The 12,842-nt window shown below is 34.7% G+C and overlaps 1 protein-coding gene across 4 annotated transcripts in view; it reads left to right on the top strand.

The window, feature by feature from the left end:
- Window positions 1-12,842, top strand: part of SLCO1A2 (solute carrier organic anion transporter family member 1A2) — a 201,948-nt gene that overhangs the window by 145,202 nt on the left and 43,904 nt on the right. For 3 of the 4 annotated variants that reach the window (XM_037845082.1, XM_037845083.1, XM_037845085.1), the window contains 3 exons: window positions 4,075-4,264; window positions 4,609-4,730; window positions 7,827-7,968. In XM_037845082.1, the coding sequence (XP_037701010.1) occupies window positions 4,671-4,730; window positions 7,827-7,968 (202 nt within the window). In that variant the 5' untranslated portion in view covers window positions 4,075-4,264; window positions 4,609-4,670. Of the gene's footprint in view, window positions 1-2,127; window positions 2,214-4,074; window positions 4,265-4,608; window positions 4,731-7,826; window positions 7,969-12,842 lie in introns of those variants that run through there. The other variant, XM_037845084.1, reaches the window with a different exon arrangement.

The raw sequence follows: 12,842 nt of genomic DNA on the forward strand, positions 1-12,842 counted from the left end.
CATTACAGAACAAAGTGGTGTTCTCTGCCCCTGCATATAACAGCCAATCTATGACACCAGGGTTTCAAAAGGAGAAAGAGTTTATTGCAATGTGAAGCAAGGAGAACAGACATGATTGAAGGGCCTAAAAATCTGTCTCTGGAAGTCTAAGGAGTTTAGGGTGTTTATGGATTGAAACAAAAGGAGACGGAATTGTTACTATTACAATAACAAATATAAACAGCTACAATTTACAAATATAAAGGAGTGGAGCTAAGCTAGAACTAAGCTAACCATTGCAATAAGAAATGAATAGTTAGTTCTGGGAAGAACCATGTAGGTTGTGTTAAAGCGAGGTATTGGTGTTAGAATGTGGAGAAGGCAAAAGCCATAGCACAGCGACTTGAGTGTCCTCGGGGACTCAAGCTTCTGCCCCACAGCCCTTTCCCTTTCTGATACAGCAAGCAGGCAACTTCCTGCTCTTACAAATCTCTGGTTGCTTCTCCATCCCCATTTAGTCTTTGAACCCTTCTAATATCTTTGTAGATACTTTCATAACTAGTTTACTGTATTAAATTCCTTCAACTGTCATGGGCTCTATTTTCCTTCCTGGACCTTGACTGATACAAAGATAGATTTTATTTTTATTTCATTTTATAGATTAAATGACTTTCTAAAATCACACAGCTTCTTTAAAACCAAGGTTTAAAACAAGCTGTGTCTAATTCCACAGGCCAAGTACTTAAACTACTATGCTGTCTCCAAACGAATATCCAAATGAATAATTCTGAGTAATTGCTTTTTCCTATTATTTAGCTTAAATTGTTTGCATTGTAGCACTAATTAGCTATTATTATCAATGAATTGTCTTTCTCTCCCCATAGCTTATGAGGCCTTCTTGAGAGCAAGCATATATATTATTTTGTTTCCTTAGCACCTACTACTGTGCTTGGAATGTAGTAGAGCGTCAATAAATATTTTTGAAGTGAATGAATAATCATCACTACCATTTATAAAGTGACTATTTTATTCCAGCAACCAGGGTAAGAGTCTTATGTAAATTTTATAATTCTCTTCTTAACAATCTTGGAAGATATGAATAATCATTCCAGCATCATAAATAAGGAAAAATAAGTTAAAACAGTTTAAATAACTCACAGCTAATCTGGAGTTAAACCCAAGCTAGCCGGGCTCCAAGGTCTGACATTCTGAGTATTTTGAGTATTTTGCCTTCCTCCTCTCTTAACGTGAATGAACAAATACAGAAATAAATGGGTTGGGAAAAAAATCCAAGTATTTTGTTGGATTTTCAGTTATCTTTGGAGTTTTGTAAACAGATAAAATCTTACCTTTATGATTAAAAGGAGCCGTTCTTATATGTTACCACAATAAATCTTTTTTTTTTTTTTAAAGGAGCAGTTCAGTATTTACTTGTCACAAATTAAATGGAGGTACACTTTTTTGTATGTAAAACTGTGTCTACCCAGGCAAAAGAAGAGAAGAATTGGGATAGTAATCTGCAGAAATTGAACAGTTCATATCATAAGTGTGGAAAACATTGGTTACTCCCATAATTCTCTAATTCTCTAGAATTACTTGGTGTGGAATGTGACCTTGATGATATTCATAACCAGTTCTCCTAAGTTCTCAGGTTTCAGTTTTACTTTTTTGCTTCTTGGTCTATTATTCAGAGTTAGACAGCATGTTATCCAAAGTAACTGAGTAGATATTTTCACTACTTGATTGCTGATGAAGGTTTTTGCTTGTGTTTCTGTGAGTCTCATTCTTTATTTTGCATGTTGTGATCAAACATATAGGTACAATTCTCTAGCCCCACTAAATGTCTTCTCTAGTTTTGCCTAGAGTGATGCATTCTTGGTACTTTCTCTGAATGAAGCCAGTAAAAAAATACCTATATTTCTATGGCCATTTTACAGAATCCATTATTTTATCCTTTAATTTCTGATTAAAATAAACTAGAAGAAGAAAAAATTTGCTAGGCATCATACAAAAAGTCATTGTTGATTTTGCATGTACTTCATTTGACACGTATTTTGCTTGGTTTGGTATTGGTTGAAATTATTTCAGCTGGATACCACCCAAGAGGCTGTCCTCTTCTCACACAGCTAAGAGCTGTTTGAAAATTGTGAAAATAAATGATTCGTCAAAAGAATTTTTGCTGGTGTGATTCTCTTTTTTCCCAAGGAAATGATATTCTCCTAAGTCTTCTTCATGTATGTACTAGCTTTCCATGATAGAGTAAAGCCTTTATGTTATTATTTCAATTGTTAAGAATAATGTAAAGTGAAATGCATGCATTATTTTCAGCTGATCTTTTAATAACCACAACTATGTAAGTATATTTAACATTGGGGAAAGAGCACAAAAAGACTGTTTATTCATTTTGTAAAAACAATTATTTTCTTGTGATTGAGCTATATCATTAGAGACTGGCAACCAAAGGGTGCCAAAACCTCCAGAGTTTTGAGGAACAGGCGTGGAAGAAGCACATGACCTTTGTGTGAGAAAGAATACTGAGGCATTACCTGCTCCCTTTTGAATGCTGAGAAGAGTGAGTTTGGGAAATGAAATGAAATGAAATGAAATAAAACTCTAGCAAGGGAGGTAGTTTTCATTAGCAGTGATGATTGATGGGGATTTGCCAGGTCATTGTGTGGCCCCAGGAACAGAAGTCACCATGTAAACAACACTGTGCTAACAAAAGGGGACTGTTCCCATGGCTGGCACTTGCACTGCCAGCCTTAAGGATATGAAGAAACATGCATAAATTCCCTGATTTGGGGTCAGAGCACTCATGAGTGACTGTAACGTTAATTATTGGATTTCATGCATTTTGTGAAATGAAAAGAATAGATTTTATTCATCCATTCATTCATTCATTTTCCTCCATTAAAAAATTTTCTTAATGTGGCTAAAAAGATGAAACATTTTTGGGGCTCACATATTTGAAAGGAGGAGTCAAAGGAAAAATAAGGGAGAAGGATTGGGGTCTAAATGCATAAGAAGGAAGAAATGAGGGCAGTTGAGAAGTTTATGATAAATGCATATTAATATTAGGGATGATAAAAAAATAGCAGTTTCTACTCTTTCAAAAAATTACTGAATGCTATCAGTTTGTCCAAAAACAGTGTCAGTACTTAAACTGTAGTTAAGGTGATTTGGAATTTTATGTAGAAGATTTTGGTATGGGTTCATTTGTATGGCCATTCAGAATTGACGGAAGTGTCTCTAATAACTTTTATCTATGACTTAAGAAATTTTTCACAACTTATATGGCAAAAAATTTATACTTGACCGTACACTGTCTGGTTCTGTTCCAATGTGGTTTATATAAAGTTTTATCTTTCTCAATGAAAGTCCTTGGATTCTGAGTCCAAGTGTCTTCCATAGACCTTCCATTTACTTGTCTAACTAATTTATATTCTCCCTAGGACAGTTTGCCTCTCTAGTTTGCTGCTGAATTCCCAGTGCAAAATGACTAGCACATAATAGGCTTTTGATAAATACTTATTTCATCAGTGAGAGACTGGGTAAAGTGAACTACGCTCATACATAATTTTTCAGGGGGTATTGCCTTAACATGTGTAGGGTGTGGTATTCAGCAAATTTGTAGAGGCAAAGCAGTTAGGTTTTTAAACACTGGTACCGTTCAGAATCACTTAAGTGGACATTGTTCAGAAGATTTGAATAAATTAAATCATAGGATACTGTTAAGTTAGCATTTTTGGCAAATTAGAATAGATCTGCTGGAATAAATATTGTCGAAGTGAAAAACTTGTTTTGGTACAAAATATTGCTCTATTTTTAAGACACAAAACAGACAAAATCTTAAACAATGGATTAGTAGAATTTAATAGAGTTTGCCATCTTCTCGTTTTACATATAAAATGTGTGCCTATATGATGAATATTTATACCTATATCTATATTTACATATAGATCTCCACTTAAATGGATGGTCTTCTCCTAAACCTTATATCTTAACTTGAAACTATAGGATTTTTTTTCAGATCATAGAATTATTTGTTATTTTTACTTAGGCTATTTCCATGATTAAAATTCCATGTCTCCCCAGGTTTCCGTGAATCAGCAGCGCCCCACAAAGCATTTCCCTTCCTGAGATTCCAAGGAAGTCTTGGAACTCAAAGAACTTGAAGAGGGAGTCTGGCCAAATAGAGATTTTTGAGCCGTGGTAGGCTTATTGAAGCAGATTTGTAGCACAAACATAAACCAAAGTCCGTGTTCTTAAAAGCAGCAATTTTCATGTAAGTCCAAGGAGCTCACTTTGGTTCTGTTTATTTTGGCTAATGAGATGAAAAGCTTTGTTTTAACCATGTGGCCATTATTTTGCAAATGGACCATAAAAAATCATTCTAATATTTTTAATCTCACTAAAGAGTAACTGAAGTTACTTGAACCAACTTTTTTAATAGAAAATTAACTGAATCTTCTTTAACATCTTTATATTTTAGACTTGAATCAAAAGTTTCCCAAGTATTTTTATAATACAATGGGTTCTAGTTATGTTATTCAGATACATTACACTTTTTTAAAAAATGATGGTGTATGATTTTGTCAGTAACTTAATAGATTTTTGTTTTTTAAAAAGGATAGGACTAAGAAACATCAAGGTTTAAAAGATAAATACCTTGGAACCTTCAGAAGAGCAACATGGGAGAAACTGAGAAAAGAATTGAAACCCATAGAATAAGATGTCTTTCCAAGGTGAAGGTATGGACTGTTTTTTGTGGATATATATATTAAATATATATTTAAACTTACATATTTATATATATATAATGTATATATTTAAACTTAGTCCTTGTAAATTTGCTCACATCTGCATGAAGTAATCTAATATGAATGTCATAGTACCTGAAGTATTTATAATTTTTTGCTTTAAAGAACCTGGTTTTGTAACTGAGGCTGTGTCTAAATAGGATTATTGACTCTGCAATTTAATCAGAAAAGGTTTTAGATACTTAAATGAAGACAGGATCTTAAAAATTTTTTCAGACATACTTTATGTTGTGGCAGGATCTATTTTCATGGATCAAAAGCCAATTCAAGTTTCATCCTTCTAGGGCTTCTATGCCAGAAGAGTCTGGGAGACTGTACTAGAAAATGGTTTCTTGCACAGAAACGCTTTATTGATCTATTTACAATGATTACTTCACAATGATCTAGTAAGACAAATGTTTTCTTCAGCTTTGACAACATAACAATCATCCTCTATAAGAAAAAAGCCCATTTTGTTAGCGTTTCTGCCACTTTCGACTATTTCAGAGCAAATTTTTTTACTTAGTTTCAAATTTGAATTCACTTTAAACCAAGGGATCTCAATATTTGTCTTCACTTTACAGCTAGTCCCTACAAATGGTTTCCAAATTAAAACACTGCTACCAATTTTCTCCCCATCAAAGCCCTGTTTTCCCTTTATATGTGCTGAGGGAAAATCTACACATGTAAACTTAAGTGGGCAATTATAATATATATCTAGAAAACTACTTTGCCTAAAATATCATGATTATTATGTAAATTTTTTTTTTTTTTTCCTGAAATTACCTCTCAATTCTCATTTGCTTCTCATGTAATTGAGTGGTTAAAAATAAGGCTCTGAATCCAGGCTATCTGGGATCACAAGTCCAGCAGCTAAGCTGTGTGATGTTGGACCGATTGCTTAACCCTTTATGCCTCAGTTTTCTCATCTGACGAGGGTAATAACTGTCCTACCTCCTCATAGACATTTTTTAAAGCAGGCTAGAAACAATGATTTTAATATTGTAAACTTTCAATAAATATTAACTGTTATTAATAAGTAACAGTATTTGTAGAGAAAAGCCAAGTCGTGTGTTATTTGCTTATGATAGGCTTTAAATTTAATTTTTTATTACTTTGGAGTTTGACAAAATTAGATAACATTGTGAAGGTTAAGGGAAAATATTGCAGATTTATCAGATAAAATTGAGAGTTGGACAATTGCTAAATAATCAGCTTTCTCTGCTTCACTGAAATTAGAAATGTGCTCATGAAGCAAAATACTTTAGGAAGCACCAAAATACTGTCCTTGAAAATGTGCTTCAGTCTCTGGGGCATTATTGTTAAAAGCTGGTAGGACTAGATTTATGAATATAGAGATTATTTTGCATTAGACTTAAGTCAGAATAGGCACTGGTTACTGCCACTCTGTGAGTAGAACCAAGCAGTTGAGGCAACTCTAGATCTAGGTGTTGTATGAAAAAAGCACCGAGGTCATGACAATCTAGTTTCCTTTCTTCCTGTGTTAAATAAAATAACTTGCCCAAAATCTGATTTGTGCTTTATTAGGTAGACCTAATATACAAGTATAAAACCTTTAAATATAAAACCTGAATTATAAACCCACATGAAAATTGTTTACTTTCAACAATATGCTCTGTAAAGATACGGAGTGTAAGGAGACAATATTTCTGTAAAGTTATTTAATATTAAAGGGTACATAGCTAGAGGTATAACTATACTATCTTGGCAGCCATGTAATACTCAATAGATTGAGTCTGATATCATTTAAACTCCCCAAATCCTTTTCACATAAATTCTGTTTAGATTCCCGCAAACTAAGTGGTAGAGACAACTTTTGGCTTAGATTCTCGTAATCCTATTACATCTCATCTTACTTTCAGCTGACCACTTCTTCAAGATGTTTTTGAATGTTTATTCTGTTATTAATTCAATAAACTTGTATTGAATGCCTACTATTATTCATCAGGCACTGTACTTGGCAACAAAGGTACACATGTAAATAATATATGGTTCCTATCTCTGAATTTCTTACAGTATAGTGAGAGGCACCTTATAGACTCCAAACACATAAATAAAGTGACTATGATCAGGGTAATAATAGAGGTGGGTACACACAGTACATTTGGAAGACACAGAGACTGGTCAAGGCTAGAGGAGTCAAGGAAGGCTTCACAAAAGACATGATGAGGATTTTAGGGAATTGAGCGTGCTGACTAGAGAGTAGGTCAAATGGTCTTCCTGGATGGAAGTGTCATAAGGAAATATCGTTAGAAAGAGCCAAGGAAAAAGTCCTATGGCATATCATTGGAAACTACCATGCAGGTTTACATAGATCTATTTATCTTCATTTTTATTGATTCTGAAGCAGTAATTAGTCTATCAAACTATGCTTTTAGTCAGTATACATTGCTCCTTCTTGACTTGTTTCAAATCCTTTATTAAAAGCCAAATATGATTTAATAAGCTTATCAAAATTTTACCTTTACACGTTTTTAGTAAAACCATGTTACCTCCTAGTCATTGCAATGGCTCTATTTGGTAAATTGTCCTTGATTTTTGTTATGCAACATATCCGTGCTCTCTAGAACTATATCAGGACATAGGAAATATGATTTGATATATGAAAATTTGCCGTATTCATATTTATTTGTAATAGCAGGTACCTGTTCAGTTAATGTGTATGTATTCTTCAGCGCTACAGATAGAATTGTAGTGCTGAAGACCTATATGAATGATCAGCTATGTCTTATTTGGAATGACTATTTGTTTCTATGTATGTGATATATAGAAGATGTGACTATAAACTAAAGGGACTACAGCTGCCTACAAAATTCAATATCACTAACTTCTTAGTACCACTTTTGAGTTTTCAAAGAGAGAACATGGCATGACAGAACAGACCACATTAAAAGTATCTTGCAAATTCAAGTGTTATTTGATTTGGGGATGATCAGTCTTTTGGTAGAAGATATTTGATCATCAGGTGGCAAACAGTAGACACTGTAAAATAAATTTTTATGTTTTCTCGTATTCTTTTCTTCCTAGATGTTCCTATTGGCATTGACATGTGCTTATATATCCAAAACACTATCTGGGGCTTATATGAATTCCATGCTCACACAAATAGAGAGACAATTCAACATCCCGACATCTCTAGTTGGATTTATTAATGGGAGCTTTGAGATTGGTAATGATTTATTTCTGCATTACTACTTATTATTTTGTTTTATCCATGAAGTTGGGCTGAATTTTATTCTCTTTGTTTGCTGCTATAGGCTATTTAACTGGACTGAGTTATATGTTTTCTAAAAAGATTTGGATAGCCTTACTAAGTTTGGGGTATGTTTAGAAGCTATTCATTTAAATATTACCTCTGAATAACACCTAAATATTGCCACATGTCCCACTTTTTTATTGTGATACTTTCTCAGTTATCTAGCTTGAGTAGCAAGAGTATTTAGAGTGTTTATATTTAAATCTTCCACTTGATAACCCTAAGGGAAAGTAAGGGCTTTAACTTAGTATGTAGAAATCATCATGGAAGACCAAATGAATCTGTTTTCTGACAGAAAAAGCAAATAGTTTACTGCTTCTACTGTGTCTGGGAAGTTGACAGTTATCCTTGCTAAGGGCAGAGGAGAGAAGAATTTCTTTTTACTAACCCCTGAATTTATTTCAGAAACACCCTTAAATGTGGCTCTCAGGAATAATAAGTGCTACTCTTAGGTTCTGATTTTCGTGGATGATTGAGACATGAGGACAAAAGAGGGAGAATGAGGGAGAGAAAGTTTTCCTCTGTGAATAAAGTTGCAGAGAAAGGAAGGCCATCTCTTTCTGTTCTTTCTGGCTTTATAATGGCTCCTCCTTCCTTCAAGAAGAAAGTTGAATTTAATATATTTAAATATTGAATTTAATATAATCAGTCTCCAAAAGAAAAATCAGAGTGAGGAGAGGCAAAATTGTTACACTGGTGAGGCTCCTTCTTGTCTCTTATTGTTCAACTCCCTCAGAGCTTATTCTGTACCACCTATAGTTCTAGATCCTGGTGAGGAAAATACAACTAAGGTTAAGTTCCTAGCCTTGTGTAGACTCAGTGCACAGTGTAATGGTAGGTGTATCAGTCATGGTTCTCTGGAGAAAAAGAACTGATAGATAGAGATAGATAAATAGCTTTAGGTAGATGATAGATAGAGATGGATATAGATGATGATAGAAGATAAGTAGATATCTATAGATAGAGATACATACAGATAATGACAGATAAATAGCTATAGGTAGATGATAGAGCTAGATAGAAATAATGCTAGCTATAGATAAGAGCTATAGATAGATGATAGATATAGATATAGATATAGATATAGATATAGATATAGTTAGTTGGATAGATAGATTTTCAGAATTGGCTCCCATGATTGTGGGGACTGGCAAGTCTGAATTCTGTAAAGCAGGCAGCAGGCATGAAACTCCTGTCAAGCTGGTATTGCACTCTTGAATTTGAAATCTGCAGATGAGGCCCGTAGGCTGAAAACTCAGGCAAGAGTAAATGTGGCCATCTTGAGGAAGAATTTCTTCTTCCTCTAGAAACCTCAGTTCTTTGCTCATGTGGCCTTTAGCTGATTGGATGAGACCCATGTACATCATCAAGGACAATCTCCTTTACTTAAAGCCAGCTGCCTGTAGAGGCTAACATCTACACAATACCTTTACAGCAACATTTAGGCTAGCATTTGACCAAGCAATTGGACACCATAACCAAAACCACCATAGCCAAGTTGACACATAAAAGGCATACACGAAAATAATAATTTTAATTTAATGCAGTAACTATGGAGATATATCATCCGCATTAGGGAAGGTTGAGTTTTAAAGAATGAATAAGAGTTTTCTAGGCGAAGAAATGGGATTAAGTAAGTGTGAAAGTAATTCCAATAGAAGAAGAAATATAAGCAAGGAGTCATATGGGTGAGACAGCATAGCATGTGTAGGGAGCAATATTTAGCTTAGAATTATTGGTTGACAATTCCAAGATGGAAATTATTAAGAGATGAGCCCGGGGAAATAGGTAGAGGTGTGAAATGGACCATGGAGAGCCTTGCTTGTTTGCTATGGACCTTACCTTTTATTGTCTAGGTGAGGGAGAGTCACTAAGGGTTTGGCAGGTGTTGTTAATATTTTTGTGCCAAGGACCCCTTTGGCAATCTGGTGTAATATGATCTCTGAATAATATTTTGGATTGATTGCATAAAATAAAAATCATAGGCATACCAAGGAAGCCAATTATATTGAAATAGAATTATGAAATATTGAAACAACTTACAGTAATATATGTACCTGTTTATCAACACATTTATGTAACAGAATCTAGCACTGATTTTGAAGTGATGATTAGTTTAAATAATATTTACAATATCACTATAATGTGATATGCAAATATCTGTAATTTCTGTTGGTGACATTTGGTGACAAAGACATAGGTTCTGTTAATATTACTGTAGTTTGTTGCCTACTTTCACATTCAAAGGAAAAGATAATATTCAGTTAGAGGATAGTTACAATGAAGATGCAATATGCTTTTTTTTCTCATCCAAGTTTATGCAACCCTTGATTTCCATCCATGGACTTCTTGGAGATTTATAGACTGCAGGTTATGAGCCTCTGTTTAAACAAGAGTCAGATTTACTTTACTTTTTAGAAGAGACATGGCTTTTTAGAAGATTATGGCTGTGTCAGGGATAGATTTGAAGGTGGCAAATCACACTGGGGAGAGAGGCATCATAGGAGGAAAATGCAAAAGCACAACAGGGAGCTGATTTAGGCCTGATCCAGACTCATACTGGTAGGAATAGAATAAAGAAATTGACAAAGAAATATTTAGGAGATAAATTTCATGGAACTTAGTGATAGACTGGATGTGGTTAGTGAGGGAGAGGAAGGAGCATAGGATGCCCCCAGATTTACAGTTTGGGCAATAGAGTCGATACCTGTGCTGAGACAGACAATAGGGTAGGAACAGGATTGTGGTGGTGGTAAGGAGACAATTATGGGTTGTGTTTATGCAAATTGTTTGTAGTAGCACCTGTGAGCCTTTGGGTAGAGATGTCCTCACTGCAATTATATGAATCTGAAGTACTGGGGAACTATCTAGCTGGATATATTGAATAGTGAGTAAATAGGTGGTTGTTGAAACTTTAAAGAGTAGATGAGGTCATTCAGGGAGAGGATATAGGGTGATAAGTACAGTGGGCAAAGAATGCAACCCTGGAGAAGAGTAACATTTAGGAATAAGTGGAAGAAAAGGATCCCATGAAAATGTGAGAGAAGCAGGGGGAGAGCTGGGAAGTCAAGGGAAGAAAAATTTCCGAAAGAAAGAATTTGTCAACAGTGTCAAAAGAATTAGAAAGACTTAGTTAGATGAGGATGGAAAACTATCCACTGGACTTCATAATATGGAGATTGTTGATATCTTTGCCAGGGCACTTTCAGTGGAATAAGCCAGAATGGAGCAAGCAGTAAGTTCCTTTAGAAAAGAATAGGAGCAGAACACATTTTGGTCACTTTATTAAATGACATTTAAACAGTTTTAAGTTTCAATTGCTAAACAGAACTTTGAATGATGAAACTACAGATGGCATATTGTCATACTTGAATGCTTTACTTTAAAAACTTGAATGCTTGCTCTTTAAATAAAAGAATAGGGGGTGAAGAATTGGAGTCTGTGAATATAGAGAAAATTTCTGAGAATTCGGGGGACTATCTGCAGATTAAGATTCAGTAGAGAAGGAAAAGCTTAAAATACACGATAGACCTAGAGTTTAATTCTCAGAATATATTGCTAGAGAAGAGGGAGACACATGAGATAAAGAGTCCAGGTGGTTTGTTTGTCCTTGGGTGGTCAAATGAGCACTACGACCTCAGAAACTGAAGGGAACAGGAAAGGACGTAGAAGGTGGGAAACTCAGATACCTCATGTTTGATCGCCCAAATTTCTTGACAAATTAAAACATATTAACTATGGAACGCAAGTGGGGACAGGTGACTTGAGAGAAGATTGATAAAGGTATGAAATAGTTGTGAGGGGATAAAAGAGGAAATTTACAGATGCTAATAAAAAGTATCACTTTGCTTACCTTTCCCCAGTCATTTTTATAGGCAGTGTTCTCCATACCCTTAACAAAGACTTAGCTGTCTTTTCCCCTCCCATCTTATGGTGATTGATTTTAGTGATAGAGTAAGGCAATTTGAAAGATAAACTCACTCTTATGTGAGAAAGGAAATCTCTTTACTTCCAGTTTCAAAGACAGATACGGACTTTAAACAATGGCCTTCTGGAGACAATACCTTCAGCATGAATGCTTTTGATGATGGGGATTTTAGAAACCTAGGCAGGCCAGTGTGGCTGGTATGGCTATAGAGATGAGACACTCTCCATATATAATAATGTAGGGGTTGACATCTTTTCTATGTCTGAGGCAGAAATTGGAGAAAAAACAGAGATCTAAAGAAAAGACTTCAAAATATACAACTTAATCTAGAGAATTATTAACTCTTTGAGGAAAAGATATTGTAAAAATTTTATAATCCTTGAGTTTATCACAAAGCCCTACACATAGTGGAATCAGGGTAAATACTGTTTTTGGAATTCAGAAATTTATGGTTTGCAAAGAACTTACTCCTATATTTGATTCTTTCACCCCCTTCAATCCACACTCTCCAAGCACCTGTTAAGAATGGAATTTCCCTAATGGGCTTTTCTATCCTAAGAAAAATTAGGACTTATTTACTCTTGAAATCTAGACTAACTTACTTCTAAGGCCTTGGAGAAGTATGTGTGGGGCGGTGGTGGTGACTTACCTACATTATATGATCTAAGGAAGAAGTAGAAAAAAAATAGATCTCTGGCTTGGCTATGTTGACCAATATAAAGTTATCTCTCTGAATCATTAGTTACAAAACATGCATCTTTCTGAATTTGATTTTTGCTTCTCTTTCCAAGGACAGCAAAACATCACAGTATTCTGTTGAACAGGAAGAGAGGGGAAGCCAAAGTCACATACAGCTGAC

Source organism: Choloepus didactylus, chromosome 8, assembly GCF_015220235.1.
Source record: "Choloepus didactylus isolate mChoDid1 chromosome 8, mChoDid1.pri, whole genome shotgun sequence".
Taxonomy (NCBI): domain Eukaryota; kingdom Metazoa; phylum Chordata; class Mammalia; order Pilosa; family Megalonychidae; genus Choloepus; species Choloepus didactylus.